Source organism: Aethalodelphis obliquidens, unplaced genomic scaffold, assembly GCF_003676395.1.
Source record: "Aethalodelphis obliquidens isolate GAN/ISIS:26980383/991018 unplaced genomic scaffold, ASM367639v1 scaffold2, whole genome shotgun sequence".
NCBI lineage: Eukaryota > Metazoa > Chordata > Mammalia > Artiodactyla > Delphinidae > Aethalodelphis > Aethalodelphis obliquidens.
The window spans coordinates 71,848,726-71,867,891 of NW_020837946.1; the positions used below are offsets into that span (position 1 = coordinate 71,848,726).

General features: G+C 44.0%; 1 protein-coding gene across 6 annotated transcripts in view; it reads right to left on the reverse strand.

Moving 5' to 3' along the window:
- TANC1 (tetratricopeptide repeat, ankyrin repeat and coiled-coil containing 1) overlaps positions 1-19,166 on the reverse strand; it is a 233,619-nt gene that overhangs the window by 85,938 nt on the left and 128,515 nt on the right. For 5 of the 6 annotated variants that reach the window (XR_003437989.1, XM_027130617.1, XM_027130626.1 and 2 more), the window contains one exon: positions 6,830-6,934. Coding sequence is in view for 4 of the 6 variants with exons in the window: in XM_027130617.1 (XP_026986418.1) it covers positions 6,830-6,934 (105 nt within the window). In the remaining 2 variants the exon portion in view is untranslated. Of the gene's footprint in view, positions 1-6,829; positions 6,935-7,014; positions 7,021-19,166 lie in introns of those variants that run through there. The other variant, XM_027130646.1, reaches the window with a different exon arrangement.

A 19,166-nucleotide genomic window follows, 5' to 3' on the forward strand; every position in this document is an offset into this window, starting at 1 on the left:
TTCTGTCAATAACTGGTTTCTAGTCTGGAATACCAAAACATAGTTATCATATAAGTTATCTTTAGGCTTTTCATCTCATGCATCCCATACTGAAACTGTTACCAAATCTTACCATTTCCTGTTTCAAAATGTTTCCTGAATTCGCCTTTTTCTCTTCAGTCACACTGCCGCTTTAAGTCCTCATCCTCTCCAGTCTAGATAACTATTAGTCTGTGAATCAATTTTCTCACCTATTTTTATTTTCTCCCTCTCTTTTCCTTCCTCTAAGCCAGTGGTTCTCAAATCTTTTAGTATCAGAGCTCACCGCTAAAAAGTAAGAACTCCAAAGAGCTTGGGCTTATGTGGGTTATGTCTATTGATATTTAGCATGTTTGAAATTAAAACTAAGAATGTTAAAATCTCTGTTAATCCATTTTGGGTTAATAAAAATTACACTAACAAATAATATTTTTAATAATAACCGTATTTTAATTTAAAAAGTTAAGAATGGCATTGTTTTACATTTTTGCAAATTCTTTTTAAGGTCTGATTTAATAGAAGACAGTTGGATTCTAATGTCTACTTCTGCATTCAATCTGTTGTGATAGGTTCTATGGGTTGAAGCATGTGAAGAATTGTGGCTTTAGAGAACAATGTATTGAACAGTTGGGAAAGGGAGGAACCTTTCCAGTTAATTACATATATTCTTCTTTGACACCTCCCCAATCTGACAAGTAGCAATTTCTTAAAGGTGAGTTCCAATGTTGATCTGAATCTGAATCAGTGAACTTTCTGTACTCTGTTACAGTAAAATCCAATGGTCTGTTTTATGCTTCAAATGGATTTTACCCATGCAAGATTTTCTAACATCATGCACTGGGTCATTTGGAAAATACTGGTTTTGCAGATCTTGCAAGTGTTGACACATTTTATTATACAACACCAAAATATCACATTCATTAACATCACCACAGATCTCAATAGCAAAGTCTTGGGAAGCCATCAAGCTTTTTGCGACAGATGCAAATTCCCCAAAACCTAATTTTCATTCGAAAGGTCAAATTGTATCATTGGCAACTAATCCCTGTCAGGATTTTTTGTTTGTTTTTTTAATTGAAGTGAGGTGTTCATTTTGTTCCTTTTCGAGGAAACATGTCAAATACCCAATTCTGAATAACCCTGATTTGTCAGTTGTACTTTCAAGTAAAAATGATGTTCTTTTTTTTTTTTTTTTTTTTAAAGAAAGGCTAGTTCAGCTTGCAATTCAAACAATTACACAGGGGCTTTTCCTTGAGACAACCATCATACTTCAGCACACAGTGGACGTTGCTTTCTGCGGACTTCCCATTTCATCACACAGAATATTAAAAAGATGGGTATTCAAGGGTCAAGACTTAAAATTCATTATTTTTAGGGCTTCATTCAAGGACATTTTTCAGTGAATTATTATTTCTGCTGCAAGTGGGTGTTGGTAAAAAATAATACCACATGTAGCCCTAGAATAGCAGGAGCCCCTACTTTAACATGTATTAAGGCATCAGAAGTCTTACCAACAATTGCCCTCGCACCATCACTGCAACTGTCAATGCAAAAGAAATGGAAATATCTTAGTGTTATTATGCAAAGAGCTGTGACTTCACAGACCCTCTGCAAGGGTCTCAGGGATGCCAGAAGTCCATGTCCCACTCCTGTAGAACCTTTAAGTCTTCAATTGTACTAAATTCTCCCTTCTCATAAAAATAATAAATAAAACCATAGTCGCAGACTCCCTCCACCCTACTAACTGATCTCTCATCTTCCCTTACTTGCTCAGCTTCTTAGGCGGAAAAGATAACCTCACCAATTCCATTTCCTTATCACATACCTACAACTTAAACTCATTCACCTTCACAAGCCTCCTAAAACAGCCCTATTAGGCACAGTAACTCTCTTTTCATGCCCCATCTCCTCTTTTGATTTTCCTGTAAATTTTTGACCTTGGCAGATACTCTGCTCTGCAAGGAAGAAAGTGGCAACTGTCACATCAGACACTCAGAGGGGAAACCCATGGACACTGTGTGGTCTTGTGGGTTCTTCTACCCTTTTGCTGGTGCTTCTTCCACCTTATTCACAGCTCAAAAATAAAATACCAGAGGTTTTCAGGTCTCTTCTCTCAATGACCTTTTCCCTAGTGTAATGCACCTAACCTCATCACGTTCCCTCTAAGTAAAAGGCTGCTCAATTTACCGCCTGAGCTCTTTCTTAAGCCCCAGTTTGATTTTTCCAACTGTTCATTGGACACTTTTGCCTAGATGTGCCCAGACCTCAAACTCAACATGCCCGAAACTGAACTCAAACCAAAATGGACAGGTCCCTCTCTCCTAGTGTCTGGTTAATGTAGTCTCAAAACCCTGATGTCATCATCTTTGTCTCTTACGGCTTCCAGATCCTTGCAATTCCTCAGGAATCTTCCTGTATCACTTTTTTCCTGATCCTGTTCTAATTTTTTTTTTTTTTTTTTTTTTTTTTTTGCGGTACCCGGGCCTCTCACTGCTGTGGCCTCTCCCGTTGCAGAGCACAGGCTCCAGACGCACAGGCTAGGCGGCATGGCGCACGGGCCCAGCCGCTCCGCGGCACGTGGGATCTTCCCGGACCGGGGCACGAACCCGTGTCCCCTGCATCGGCAGGCGGACTCTCAACCACTGCGCCACCAGGAAGGCCCCTGTTCTAATTTGAGATCTTATTCTCTCACTTAACTACTGAAATCATTTTCTAACCATTCTCCCTGACTCTAGTCCCTTTCCTGCCCCACTCCATCCTATACTTTGCCGACAAGTGAATCAAGGCATAGTACTCCAAGCAAGTCTTTCCCGGCACAGCACCTCCATCTGCACCCGACTGGTCACACAGCTTGGATTAGTCAACGCTACTCCCCCACCCCTGTACTATAGTTACTCTGTATATATAGGTCTTTAATCCCTGACCAGACTCTAAGCCTCCAAGAAAAAAGGACTTACGCTTGATAACCCATCTCAAATAGCATCCAACACAGTACTTTCCACAGCATAAGAATTTAATATTTATTCAAGGGAATGCAGAACGAATGGCTACTCTACCTCTAGTCTCTCCTCCACTACACACATACCAGGGATGTCCCCCTTCTGTACCTCCATCTAACTAAAACCTTATCCAACCATCGGTCAAGTGCTGCATCACCATGCTAAGAAGCTGAAAATTAAATGAGCAGGAGCAAGGTTACCCCTTGGGAAAGGAAGAGAAATGTGATCAGGAGGAAACACAGTCATGTTTTATTTCTTAAACTGAGTAGTGGGTAGACAGGTACCATATTCTTTATACCTGTTTCATTCTCTACATCTTTTTGAATGTTTAAAATAGTGATCAAAAGCATAAGGCATCAATGTGTACTTAAACATATATCTAAAAAAGATTCACTCCTCCCAGTAAGATAGTACTGCATTTAATTATTCTGCTGTTTCATATGTGCTGGTTTTACTTGCTAACCACACTGCTAGAAAAAAAAACGTTTCGTCGTATTTTGAGACTTCACCAAGCAATGACTCATAAGACTAAAACTTTCTCACCCCTCCCCATCAAAGCTTGCTCAAGTGGCTAACAATAGATTGAAGCAAACCTAAAAGGATTATGGTTGCCCCTAATTCCAAGAAACATAGCTGTGAATCCTATTATAATCTAATAATCCTCCCTAATTTATCTAGTTTTCTATTTTCCCTTAAGGCAGAGGTATTGTTTTGTGGCTGATATTTTCCCCTTAAACAATATGTTGGTTTAGCAATAGGAAGCTTATTTGTGAAGAACTTACTCTACATGACACATAGCTTATTAGGATCATCTGACAGGAAAAAGGGGATTGTATTTTGTTTGAGGACCTCACTAAGTCACTCTTTTTGTCAGAGTAGACAGTGCTGTTTTTCCAAAATATTTTAAAATACTGAATAAAGTAGAATCTCTTTCCATAAAGATGTTTCCAGGTTAATGTAAACTTTAATAAACAGGTTCTTTGCTTATAATAAAAATGTTCATCTGCCCATATCATATATCCCACTACCCAGATGGCTAAAATAAGCAGATTACACATAAATACAACTGCTTATAAGTTAATGGATAAATTCAAAGTGCTCATTGGTTTTGTTTTACTTTGATTTAAATTTCAGAGAGCTAAGAGTCAAGAATTTATGGAGCAACACGACCATAAAGTGAAGCAGCTTAGTCTGGAAAGGGTATTTCAAACATCTAGGAATAACTTGATATTTCACGAGTCTATGGGAAATTTCAAAAGCATTTCATGAGGGGCTGTCGTCCATAGTTTGTTGGTCTGGGGATTACTGAAATGCTATTATTGACAGAATCCAGAAAAGTGTCTTAGAGACTTTTTCAAAATGCCCAAAGGAAATATGGAAAGTATAAGCCCAAATTTTAAATTAAAACTTAAGTAATGCTGCTACTATGAAACCCTAGAAATTAGGATTTAGTCCATCGTGCATGCATCTGTACATGCTTGGGCTAATACTCAAACTCAATTAGTTTTAGTTTGCTCCAGCCTCGCCTTTAGATTCAGTGACCTGGACATAAAATTTGTACTTTAATATGGCAAACTTAATTAACCCCATTGAAATGTAAAGGATTCCACGGGGATTACAAAACACACCATCGTTTACTAATCATCAAGTTAAATTTTGTTAGGCAACCACCTCTTCATCAACCAACAGATAACTCTCCTGGGGCTTCCACCGGCTTCGCGGCTAGCCACAAAAGACCACGTGCCCGCAAGCATGAACTACGCCCCTTTCCCGACGCCCCAAAAAGGGGAAATGTATCCTGCTTCTTAATTCTAGGTGAAACTTCTGGAAACTCCTGGTGTGTATTCGCAGCCCGGGTATGTCATAATTTCAGTCCCCATGGAGACTGACGATGCTGAATCCAGGAGTTAGGGTCTCGAGAGTAAGCCCCTCTGTAAGCAGACTGCAGGCTACACCAACAATATCAATCACGCTGCTTGAATTTAGCTCAGCTGGCAGCCAAGCGTAAGAATACCTCCTCCCCTAAGAAAGCCAATTCTGCCTTGGGCAAGGGCAGAAAAGTTCACAGCGGGAACTGTTTTATAACCTCTTTTCTTTGCCCAATAAAAATCCCAAATTTGTCCTCATTCTTACCCCAGGGGGAGCCCTAAACTCTAGACAGGATGTCAACAGGACTCCTGGCCACCGAGGAAGGCGGCACATAATGGAGTTCACACCAGCCAAATGGCAGGGGCGTAACCAACCAGGACTCCAAAGGCAGGTGGGGATGAGGGTAAAGGGGGGGCAGGCTTATTCTGAAATGGGCAGACAGCTCCGTAAATTCAGATTATTGATACTCACTTCAGAGGAACAGGTTTTCACTTTCTTTCTGACACCCAGAATAGAAATGAGCGAGAAGATTGACCCACAGACACCTTGCACACGTGAATTCACAACCAGGAGGGTCCTCATGTCTGCAGGGTTTCCGGCTATCCTGACCAGACAGCACTGTGGACCCCCGCCCCTCTGCACCACCACACACCTGGTGCCCTGCCCCTCCTCAGCACAAATCCTAGTGGGAACCTCTTACCTAAACCAAACGGCTGGATGCCTGGACAGAAGGAAAAAGGGTGGCCTTTCTCATGCCAGGATGCAGGCAACAGCATCTCTTCCCTGCCCAGAATGCTCAGCTCCTGGTCCCATCTCGACCCCCGCCCACCCCAAACTCCTATTCTTGATTTTCATCTCCTGCCAACCCCTCACACTCGGCTCATTTTTAGCTCTATTTTCACCACCACCACTGCCACCCCACTCCATGTTCCTACCATGCCCTACACTTCGTACCCACTCCCTCCTATGCCTCAGCAGAAACCTGAAATGCACATACAGTGGTAGAACATAAAGAAGCTATACCCCTCTCCACCCACAATTAGGGAGAGGAGGATGCCAGGTCTTCCAAGGTGGAAATATGGGTGAGTTTTCTCTTTCAGCATTACTACATAAACCTGTGTGCATATTGGGGGTACAACAGGCTTCTCTACATATGCCAGGATTCTTAACCATGTGTTTCTGCAGGAAAACAGGATGTAAGTTCAAAACACATAAATTAAAGACCTTAGAGTTGTGAGTTGTGGACACAACCCCCCACCCCAGAGAAAGAAACAAACAGGTACATTCTGGAATCGATTAAAAAAAATAAAGAACTATTAATACATCTACGAAATGCTAGAGTATGTACCGTCTGTTACACGTATTTCCAGATATAGGGAAAAAAGCAAAATATAAAGTGTCTTCATGAAAAGTTTCAATCAATTTGGATATTTTTTTTGCCTCTACTTCAACATTTTCTGAAGAAAAACTTTTGATGTTTAAAAAAAAAATAAGCAGCTTTCAAAAGCTACCAAATGCTTTTAAGAAAGCTAGTTATTATAAGCTTTGTCTAGCTACAGTTTCAGCTTTTCAGCCAAAGCCTGCTGTTGAATATTCTAAAACGATGGAGCACTAAAAAACAAAACAGAACAAAATCTTGGAAGCAGTCTACTGGCTGGCTTTTCATGTCCCCCCAAACCAGGAAGGTCAAAATTGACAGGAAGTTAAGTCTCAACCTGTAAGCAATGCATATGCACCCACTCAACTATTCCTACACTGTGTACATAATCCCAAGAATTTACATTAACGAAACAGATCTCTGTAACTGCCCAAGGAAAACCACCTCCCAGATACATTCAGTTTAGCAAAGCATTCCTGCAAGAGGCACTCAAGTTTTCATTCAGAAGTGGAGTGTCATGGTCTAAAATCTTTAGGGGGGAAAATCATTGAAAACATATTCTTACCATTTTCACTGGGCTCTGTTGGCTTGGGCACGTCTCGGAACGGGATTATGACTGTATCTCCAGGCACTCTGGGGCTTTCCACATACTTGGGCTTCCTGACGGGACCTGCAGTGAGAAAGATCTGAGTGTGGCTAATTTTTTCCAGCTGCAAACAAAGCTTCAGAATGTACAGTGTGTGTCCTCACCAGGACCCAGATAGGCCTAAAGGAAGAGCCGGCCCCTTCCCCTCCCTTGAACACACACACAGTCATTTCAGTACAGATGTAAGAACGGCCAGTCTGGGCTGCCAAAGAAAGGGCTGTAAGCTCAGCTTGGAGAGTATAAACTCTGACAAAAACAAAAGCTGCTCTTTTGCTGTGCAGTCTCTACAGCCGTCTTTGGTGTATGTCACGTAAGTGATTTTGACATGTCCAGACCTGGATGGCTCATGGCAAAGGGTTTTTTATTTGGAATTTTTCTCTAACTGGGACCAAGACGATCAGGTTGCTGGTATCTCCAAAGTCAGGAGGCAAGGATTACAAACAGCCGGGCTATAACATCAATATGCTCTGCGTGGCCACAGACCGCAGGCATTTTATCAGCCTGGTGACGCAAAGCAGTTGTGTGGGGCAGGGAAGCCGGCTGGTTTCTTGGTAGCTGACACAGCTACCTTCGGAAAGGCAGAACAGGCAGTCCGGCATACGATTCGGGGACACAAGAGAGCCTGAGAATCATCTCTCTCACCTCCCCTTCATCCCCAACTTATCATCAGAAGATCTGGAATTCTGAATTAGAACGAATGGAACCCTCACACGTTGCTGGTGGCAATGCACACACGCAGCCGCTTTGGAAAACAGCTGGGTGGTTCCCCAGAAGTTTACACAAACAGAGTTATCATACGGCCCAACAAATCCACTTCTATGTAAATGTATGTTCAGACAAAAACCTGTACATGAATGCTCGTAGCAGCATTATTCATAACAGCCAAACGTCCATCAACTGACAACAAAATGTGATATATTCATACAATGTAACATTACTGGGCAATAAAAAGAAGTACTTATTCATGCTACAACATGGACAAAGCCTGAAAATATTTTGTAAGTAAAAGAAGCCAGGGACTTCCCGGCAGTCCAGTAGCTAAGACTCCGTGCTTCCAATGCAGAGGACGCAGGTTCGATCCCTGGTCAGGAGGGAACTGAGATCCCACGTGCCACGCGTTGCAGCCAAAAAGTAAAAAATTAAGTAAAAGGAGCCAGTCCCCAAAGACCACATGTTATATGACTCCATTCATATGGAATGTCCAGAACAGGCAAATTTATGGAAACAAGTATGAATGGTCGCCAGGGACTGGAGGATGTGCGGGCTTGTGGGGTGATGATGGCTAAGGGGTCTGCGGTGATAAAAATGGTCTAAAATTAGGTTGTGGTGATAGTTGCAAAAACTTGTGAATATACTAAAAACTGCTGTAGTGTACACTTCAAATGAGTGAACTGTATGGTATGTGAATCATATCTAAATAAAGCTGCTTAGAGGAAAAAAAAAAAAAAAAGATTGCCTATTCTGTCTGGTCCTTTCAAACAGCCCATTACATTTTGGTCCAGAATCATCCACTTGACTCTTATTTTCCTTGGTTGTCTTATACTTAAAGTGTGATTTTAACAATGCCACAGAGACAGGCAACATTTCACATCAGTAAGAGAAAGGGTGGAGGAAGAGTGCCAGACAGTGGTTCACAGATCTCCCTCCTGCTCAACCCTGAGCCACAGCCCTGCCCCTCCCAGGTCCTCAGCTCCACCACTGCACACTGAAGGGGTAAGTCAGGTGGCTTCTGATTATACTTCTGTGTCAAACATGTTATGCATCTGAGAAATTCTATTCAGAATGTGGTTTACGGTGAAAGTGCTGCCACCTAAAGGTTTACTGCAAAAGCATCTACACTATAAAAACACTCTAATAATTCCCAGCCAGTTATAATGTACCACATCTGAAAATAGGCTGCATTATCAAAGAAGCTTATAGAGCTTGACAGATAGGGGTATTATTTCAGACTTCAGAAATCATGGTTCTAAAATGGTTAATGTAGTATTTAACCATATGGCTGTCTTCATAATTGATTTAACCCTGTCAGAAAGGGAATGTTTTTAAAGGTTAAAGTGGAATGGTTTGGCGGGGGGGGTGGAGAGAAAGAAAATTAAGTGGAAAATGTAAGCTATACAACAGTACACAAAATACAATTCAGATTTCATCAAAAGTACACACTTATCCATATATAAATATGCATGAAGGGAAAGACTGGAGGGCGAGGGGAAACAAAGATATTTGCTGTGAAGGAGACAGCAACTTGGAAGAAGAGCTTGAACAGGGCAGGCAGAAATGGACAAATACGAGAACCGTTCCACACGCTTGGTTCCCAACCTACTCCCTATGGTAAAAGAGATCAAGGGCACCTTTTTCGCATCATCTGCTCTCCTCCATTTAAAGAACTCAAGGGAGCTAAAGCCTTCTTTTATTATCGTCCAATGATTCACATTGCCCCAACCGGCAACCATGCACCACTCATGAAGTACCTGTAAGATTCTGTTCACCTTAACTCCTCAGGGTACAGTAATAACCAATCTAAATAGATCTACTTCCAGCCAATCTACCTACGCCACACATCCTTCAAAGATGTTCTCTAACAATAAGCACTCTCTTCAAAATGGGCTATTTCACATGGATGTACAGCTGTTGTTAGGAATGGTTAGAATGTGAACCTCAACGTCACCCAGAGCCTTCAGAAAGCATCTATGCCCATCTGTTTGTCTGTAACTGTGTTCTACTCAGAGGTCAACCCCTCACTGTAAGAAATACTCAACACTAAGGTGACGGTGTTAAGAGCAGAGCCTCTAGAATGGATAAAGAAGATGTGGTACATACACACAATGGAATATTACTCAGCCATAAAAAAGAACAAACTAATGCCATTTGCATTACATGGATGCCATGCATTACATGGTCCACATGGATGGACCTAGAGATTGTCATACTGAGGGAAGTAAGTCAGACAGAAAAAGACAAATATCACGATATCGCTTATATGTGGAATCTAAAAAATGGTACAAATGAACTTACTTACAAAACAGAAATAGAGTCACAGATGTAGAAAACAAACTTATGGTTAGCAAGAGGTAAGGGGGCGAGGGATAAATTGGGAGATTGGGATTGACATACACACACTACCATACATAAAATAGACAACTGATAAGAACCTACAGTAGAGCACAGGGAACTCTACTCAGCACTCTGTAATGACCCATATGGGAAAAGAATCTAAGAAAGAGTGGATATATGTGTATGTATAACTGATTCACTTTGCTGCACATACAGCAGAAACTAACACAACATTGTAACTATACAATGTTGTCTATACTCCAATAAAAATTAATTAAAAAAAAAAAAGAGCAGAGCCTCTAGACCTGGGCAGACCTAGGTTCAAATACGGTCTCCCTCCCTCTCCAGTTCGGACCTCAGTACATCCCAGAGCTAAACGATGAATGAGGGAGAGTTCAGCTCTAAGGGGAAAATCCTGAAAGCAGAGGGCAAGTCTCTCAGGTTCCCACACTTGGCACAGTGCCTGGCATAGCGACCTGTCAGGCTGGAGACAAAAGGAGACCTAGAATGTAACAAAGTAAATACAACTGTATTCAGTGACCACACAAGGCTAAGCACTTACATATATTAATTCATTCGATCCTAATAACTTTGGGAGAGAAGCATTATTTCCCCCATTTTTAGGTCAGGAAGCTGAGGCTCAAATCAGTGGAACAATGTGCTCATGGCCCACACATGGCAAAGCAGGAATTCAAATGGTTTCGTGGTCTGTGCAGGTTTGAAGCCCATGTACTGAATCACCATTCTGCACTTATCCAACTAGGAAATCTAGATTAAATAGGCAATCCTAGAAAAGGCCAGGGCAGTGGAACCTTCCAACACCAAATCCACAGGTCTTGGCTATACATTCAGCAAATCTTTTATTCATACTCACTTGTCTCTGATCTCCCCTTTTACTAAGAGTTGAAATATTATGAAGTGAATATAAACCACTGCTCTCCAACATGATCCTTTTATTTAAATTGCTTTTCACAAACTGCTGAACCTCAAATGCTATAAAACCAGATAAATTTATAACTACAGAGGTTTTCTTCTTTCCCCCTCAATCGCTCGTTAGAGACTCTGGGCGCTTTCCATTAAACACAGCAGATGAACACTCATTTGCCCTCACTCCCTTTCAAAACACCATTAAAGCTGCAGTAAAGGGATTTAAGAGAGACCAGTGGGAAAAGAAGACAGCCACAGGCAAGAAACCAAACTTCTGAAAGTGGAAACAGACTGCCGAGGAACATGGATGAAACACAGCAGAAGAGGTTAGGGCTGGGGGTCGGGGGAGGAAGGGCTCAGCCTCCCAGACAGCAGACACCTCTGAAGACAGGGGCGCGGCAGGGCTGAACGCAGGACCATGGGTTGGAAATCTATTGAAGGGAGAGTAAGACCCATAGAACCCCTTCCCAAACCAGGAAGCATTCCCTCCTTCATCCTGGAAGCAGAGCTTTTCCCCTGGAAAGGCTGAATTCCAACACCGTGGAGATTCAACAGCTAAACTCTTGAGTGCCACACTGAAACACTGGGCTTAAGGAAAATTCTCCATGGGGCCCCAGATGCATCTCTCCACACTCCCTGCCCCAGCTGTGAAATGCTGACAGCAAGCTTGCACACCAAGCAGGAATAGATTAGAGGATTCCTCCCTGGGACGAGAAACAGTTGGGGACAAGCCCTCAAAGAAATGGTGGATCCCTGACCATTCATGCTACCATAAAGCCTGCCCTACACACACACACACACACACACACACACAAACACATACACACCAACCCTACCTTTCAATCAGCTTTGTAGTACCTTGTATTTACTTACAAACTAAAATTATCAGACACTCAAGGAAAGACCCTACCCTAAAAGAAAACAACAATAACAGGTTAAAAGAGAAACCCTGAGGAATCAGGGTTATAGGAGGTACACCCTCCAGAAAGAGAAGAGCTACCGTTTCTACTACCTAGGGGGCACTATAACAAGGGCCTTCAGGGTCTAGCGAGGTGATCAGCTGACCAGACTGACCGCAGGACAGACAACCGAGGCCACACCACTTAAGACCCATTGTAATCACTGATCTTACACTAAAATGCCGTCTATTAAACCACAAGGACACTGAGTTCTATGCCACTGAAATGAAAAACTCCTTCTAAATGAAGTGGCCAAATTCTTTATCAACAGAGATCAAAACTGAAAAATCCATCCCCCTAACACCCCCCTTACTCAGGGGAAACTACTGCCCAGCACCTTTCTACACACAGCTTTTTGTTTACAATGAAATGCTCAACATTCCCAAGCATAAACTACCTAAAATAACTTCCCCTCTTTATGTAAACCAAGCGCCCTCAGGTTAATCCCGCCAAATTAACCAGAATCCAATACTACAATAATAATTACCCAGAAAGCATGATATGCGGGCTCCTAACTGTTTAAGGCAAGAGGCTCTTAAAAACAAGACTGTCAGGTATTAGCTTGAAAACGGGCTCATGCAGTAGCCAATGTGCTTCCTTGTCCCGCCGGCCTTGCCACCCAGTCACTCCTAGGGACCCAAGACACTGGTATAAAGCACTTTTCAAGCTTAACTGGGCATAAGGATGCCACGGGGGTCTTGTCAAGATGCAGATTTTGATGCACTTACCAGGTATAGTCAGGACCATGGGCCATGCTTTGGTAGCAAACGTATCAAGTATGCAAAGCACAGGTCACCACAGGCGGGACCTCTAAGGAAGGCCACCCGTCTGGCAGGGTCTGAGCAGGGTCTAAGGGCCGTGGATGGGGCACCAACTTGCCCAGTTTACAAGGTTTAAGATAAACGGGGATTGTTCTTGACCATAAATTACACCCAGTTCATACTCTGGATCCCTTTCTTCATCCCGATTCCCCACCTCCTCTGCCCACCATTCTCTACTCTGTGACACAGGGGAAGGGAGCAAATTTAAAGATAAAGGGCTCTCAAGATGAAGAGAAACATACAGTGTGCCCCCAAAGAGGTTACAGAGGTACCCAGTAGGCAGCCGGCACAGAAGAGCTCCTGCAAGCTCCTTGCACTGTACAGAAGGGCTTGTGTCAGCTGGAGGTGGGGGAGGGGCAATCTCCATCAATCAAATCGGTCTACAACCTAGAGCTCAGCCTTCTCCCTGGTGCCTTTCCTGCCTTTATGTAAATCTCCAAATACACTTTTCCCAGTGGCCAGCTTTCCTACTCCTTTTGACATTTTAATCACACAGCTGACTATTTTGCTGCTTAGAAACGACCATATAAGGAATATTTTTTTAAAAAAGGAATGGCAGAAATAAACCAAACTGGGCTTTATCTCTAGGCAGTGAGGGAGAGAGAAGGGCAGGGGTTACTTTTCATTTCTGAGTGTTTCAGTTAAAAATAATTGTGTGTGTGTGTGTGTGTGTGTGTGTGTGTGTGTGTGTGTGTGTGAAAGCAAAATTTGGGACACAGAACACCTGAGGCTATTTACTGCATTTAAAGCAGATGTTACATTTTTCACGACATCTGAAGACTATGAAAAGTGACCCTCCTGTGTTATCAATCATTTTAGAAATTTTTTTTTTTTTTTAACCACCTTGAACTTTCACAGTAAAGGTTCCTGTTGATTGTATCTGGTCTGAGTTTTCATCTCACACTGGGAAATGTTCACAACAAGATGAGAAAAATAAAAAGGATGAGGAAGAGGATTCCTTTGGGGGGGCGGGGAGGGCGGGGGTACCTTTATCACTAGGGCAAACGTCATTAAATAGTCAGTAAGAAATGGTAAACTGTGGTAAACTATCAGATCACAGTCTTGGATTTTTAAAGAGCACAATACCTGCACAGAGCTTCCAAAGTCTGGCCCTTCTCTCTCCCCTACACCCAAAAGCAAGCATTGTGGGGGGAGGGAGACACATGCACTTTGGGACTGAGAAAGGGGAAGACTTAGCCTAAGTTTATGGGATGGAGGGAACCTGGCCTTGCCTCTGACCACTTTGCCCCACGCTGTGGTGAGGCTGGGCAGGTGAACTGCCAGGACTGCCCACAAGCCTATCTATGGGGGGTGAGAGCCTCTTGGGAAGATTCACTTTGAGGAAGAAGAAGCCAAATGATGAACTGAGTCAGTCAGAAAGCCTCGGCCCAAGGGGAGGGCAATTTCAAGCACAGTGTGTCATCCATCACTTGGATTTCTCCTACAAGAAGCAGCAGAGAGGCTGTAAATAAAACCCCGGAATGCTACTTGAACGGACTCAGCTCCAGGGAATGACACCTGGGTACCAGGAGCTGATGCAGGGCAGGGCTCCGGGAGAGAAGCACCAGCTGCCCCAGCGGCCCGAGCATCCCTGGTCGTGAACACATGACGTGCCCCTGGGGAGCTTCCCAAAACTTCCAGAAACACGTTTACAAGGGCCTGGGACCTTGTGTGAAGAGAGGTGGGCAACAAGTCAGTGTAATCTGAGTTATTACTCCTGTAACCTCATTACCCAAAGACAGGTGAGGTCTGGGGAAATTCAGACTGTTAATTCTAGGGAAGAAAAAAAGCAGAAGGCAAGAGGGAAAAAATGGGTAACGAAATACGAAAGTTACCTGACATTACTCTCATTAAGCCTCCTTTTTCTTTTTCTTTTTTTTTTTTGCGGTACGCGGGCCTCTCACTGTTTTGGCCTCTCCCGTTGCAGAGCACAGGCTCCGGAAGCGCAGGCTCAGCGGCCATGGCTCACGGGCCCAGCTGCTCCGCGGCATGTGGGATCTTCCCGGACCGGGGCACGAACCCGTGTCCCCTGCATCGGCAGGCGGACTCTCAACCACTACGCTACCAGGGAAGCCCTCCTTTTTCTTATTTTGAATACCTTATTTTTTGTAAGAGTGCATTGAGAAGGGTGGACAGCCTTTATTTACTCATGCAATGCACAGGCACTGTGCGATGTAAACATGCACTGCCATTAAGGCACTTAAATCTAGTAGGAAAATAGTCTATCAAAACAGAGCCATCCCCCTTTCAATAAAGCATCGTTAAAATAAACGTTGGCAAAGATTTGCAAGTCTCAGCTTGCAGTGTGCATGTTTACAGCACCATGAATACAATAAATTCTCAGTTCAAAGTACCCTGAGCAATGTTTCCACTTTCTCCCAATGCACTCTGTCTGCCATGCTGTTCCTATACTTTATCTAAGTTTTCATGTATTACAGCACGGAAGTGCATTCATTCACCTTATTTATTTACTCAACAAGTATCTGTTGCACATCCACTGCGTGCCAGGCACAGGGTGACAACGAGATGTGACGGCACTTCCCTGAAGCTCTCAGTTGAGGGGACAAGAGTCTTTATCACATCGTCTGAATTTTATTTCAAAACACTTCAACATAAACAGTGCGATATAAATGTGTGTCTGTCCGTTGCCTTTAATGTCCTGCCTGAGGGCACTTACTTGTCTTAATCTGGACTACAGGCTCCTGAAATAGTTAACTAGCCTTTAATCAGAAGGCCACACACAACAGCTAAGGCCACCACAAGTCCAAGTTGGTCAGCTAGCCATCCTTATCAGCAACCAGCACCAGGGTCACGCTAATTAGCACCCTGGAGGTTAGAAATGGAATTTCACACAGGTTAAATTACTGACTTGTTATTTAGTATTATGGTTGCTGGAAATCTCTTTTCAGCAGTGAATTCATGGTATTTGAGGAAAGAGGATAGACTAGAAATATCACAGAAGCACCCTGGCCCAGGTATGACCCAGGCAGATGAAAATCTAGCCGGCCCTCACAGATGTGCCCTAGGCTTGATAAGTAAGTGGCTGGAGGTCCAGCTACTGATTCCAGGGAATTATTTGGCCTCTGATTCAAAAATGTCAGGATAACTGAAGTTCTGTCTGTGGTAGGGAGAACTCCAAAGATGTCACTCCAAGATTCCCAGGCCCTGATTATTGAATCAAACACAATCCAGGTACTACTGTGAAGGGGATCTGCAGGTGGGATTAAGAATTAAGGTTACTGGGCTTCCTTCATGGCGCAGTGGTTAAGAATCCGCCTGTCAATGCAGGGGACACGGGTTCGAGCCCTGGTCCAGGAGATCCCACATGCCACGGAGCAACTAAACCTGTGCGCCACAACTACTGAGCCTGCGCTCCAGGGCTTGCGAGTCACAACTACTGAGCCCAAAGTGCTGCAACTACTGAAGCCCGCACACCTAGAGCCTGTGCTCCACAACAAGAGAAGCCACCACAATGAGCCTGCGCACCGCAACGAAGAGTAGCCCCCGCTCACTGCAACTAGAGAAAGCCTGTGCACAGCAACGAAGACCCAACACAGCCAAAAATAAAAATAAAATAAATTTTTAAAAAAAAGAATTAAGGTTACTAACCAGCTGACCTTCAACTAGAGAGATCATTCTGGATTACTGAGTGGGCCCCATGTAATCACACGAACCCTTAAAAGCAGAAGAGGAAAACTGAAGTCAGTCTTCATCTCATGAATACATGTGATGTGTCCCCTGGGGGGATTTCAGAACTTCTAGAAACCTTTTTACAAGGGCCTGGGGCCTTGTGTAAGGAGAGAAGGGTAGCAAGTCAGTGCAATCTGAGTTAAGAGTATGAGGTGAAATGAGACAGAAGGCAGTGGGACCCAAAGCCTGAGAAGGATTCAGCCCTCTGGACTTGGCATGTTGCTAGTTTTGAAGACGGGAGGAAGGGGGCCACGTGCAAAGGAATGCAGCCAGCCTCTAGAAGTTGAGAACGACACCTAGCCAAGAGCCAGCAAGGAAATGAGGACCTCAGTCCTACAGCCACGTGGCACTGAACTCAGCCAGCCCGAATGAGTTGGGGAATATTTCATCCCCTGAGCCCCAGAAAGGAATGCAGTCCCAGCAACATCATAAGCTGGGCCTCGTGAAACCCAGAGCAGAGAACCCACTGTGCCAGGACTTCCAACCCACAAAACTCTAATATAATCAATTTGTTTTAAGCTGATATCTTTGTAGTAATTTCTTAGGGCAACAGTAGAAAACTAACATGTCGTCCACGAAATGCTGCTATACTTGCTACAGGTAAACACTGAGTGCGACGTGCCATGAGGGCAGCGACCCTTCTAAAAGGACAGAGCTGGAACTTTACCAGGCATATGAAACAGGTGATATGACTGCACTGTGCCAGCCTGCTAATAAACCTCTATACGGGCAGAATGCCATCTGACCCTTGTTTTCATTCATACCTGAGTGAGTTTACAGGGAGGAAAACTCTAGCCCTCACGTCTTGTAACTACTGGTAGTAGTTATAATTTACCATAAAGAATCTAATACCTGAAGTTGGTTTTGTTTTGCAAGTAAGAATCACTAACCAAACCATCACAAATAAATGAATAACCACAAACTTTGGTTCTAAGATGTCTCTGGAAGAAAGATCGGAGCCCTTCCTGGAATCATTTCAGTTTCTTTAAGGAACTAGGGAAGGAGCCCATAAGGGGGAAGGAGTTCTCCTGATATTTAGCAGGAGATGAGCCCTGTGCTGCGTGATGAAGTAAAGACCCCAGAAACAGGGAGGCAGGGCCCTGGAGAACTTTCTTTCCCTGAGGGTTCAAAGTGCGATCCCTGGACTGGACCGGCAGCAATAGCATCACCTGGGATCTTGTTAGAAATGCAAATTCTCAGCCCCACCCCAGAGAACCGGGATGATTCTGATACTCATGCTTGAAATCCACCACAGGGGTTAGCAATACAGGACCTTGTCCATGCCCTGAGGCAGCTTCCAATCAAATAAGAAGATTAGAAAGAGCTACCCAGCGGACAGTGTTAAGTGACTGGGGAAAACAGCAGAGGGAAGAGGTGGGACCTGAACTGGGCCTGAGGATGAAGCAGCTGAAGGAAGAAAGCCACGCCTCTTCTGTTGGCTTCCACAAAGTGCCACGTACTCAGTAGGTACACAAAGGTTAATTTTGACAAGAAAAAGTTCCTTTCTGCTTTTTGAATAAATTATACGTATTTGCTATAAACTAATAACTTTTATGATTCGGGGTTATTTTTTCAACTATTCATTCAGTACAGTGGCTACTGCGGAATCCTGTTCTAACCCTCATTCGTTCTTTTTGCCAAGGGCAGGAGATCTGTGGGGGAAGGGATGGGGTGGGAGGAAAGAGCATGAGTTCCAGTCTATCCAGAGGTCCCACCTGTTGGCAGGTGCTCCATGACGCTCCTAAACCACCCTGGAGAGGGCAGGAGAAGAGCAGTCGTGTCTCACGCCGCAGCAATCCATCCTCCTCAGGGCCCAGGTCCAGACTTGCCCATCCTCTTCAAACAAAGCTCTGGTGCACACACACACACCCCACCCTCCCCCCTCTGCAGGACCCCTCGGGTCCTATGTCACAGAGAGAATGGCAACAGAAGGAAACACCTGAAACTCTCCTCAGCTCCCTCCTCACACACACTTGCCACGGCACTCATCCTGTCGTATCTGTGTAAAGTTAATCCTTCTACCTATGCTCAGGGTGCCAAGATCAAGGGCAAGGAAAGGTGAGAGAGATGCAGCATCCAACAGTTTATACAGAGAAATATCTCTACTGGTTACCCTGGATAGGAGGAGACTTTATGAGTTTAATTAGATTAGGTTAAAAGATTATCCTTGGATGTTAGTTACAACCTGACTAGCTTGCACTGAGACCATTAAGATCCAGTTAGGACAATGAGCTACTGCTACACACCTAGTAGAATGGCTAAAATTAAAAAAAAATTGTTTTGATGATTAAAAACTGCTCGTGATGGGCTTCCCTGGTGGCGCAGTGGTTGAGAGTCCACCTGCCAATGCAGGGGACACGGGTTCGTGCCCCGGTCCGGGAAGACCCCACATGCCGCGGAGCGGCTGGGCCCGTAAGCCATGGCCGCTGAGCCTGCGCGTCCGGAGCCTGTGCTCCGCAACAGGAGAGGCCACGACAGTGAGAGGCCCGCGTACCTCAAAAAAAAAAAAAAAAAAAAAAAAAAGAAAGGCAGAGGGGGATCAGACCATCACACACAGAGAAGGCCATGTGAGACAGAGAATGGAATGACGCAGCCACAACCCAAGGAATACTCAGAGCCATCAGAAGCTGGAAGAGGCAAGGAACCGATTCTCCCTAGTCTCCACAGGGGATGCAATCCTGCTGATACCTTGATTTCTGACTTTCGGCCTCCAGAAGTGCGAGAGAATAAATTTCTGTTGTTTTAAGCCACCGAGTTTGTGGTAGCCCCAGGAAACTAACGCCAAGGATGAGCGCCAAGCTAGGTTCC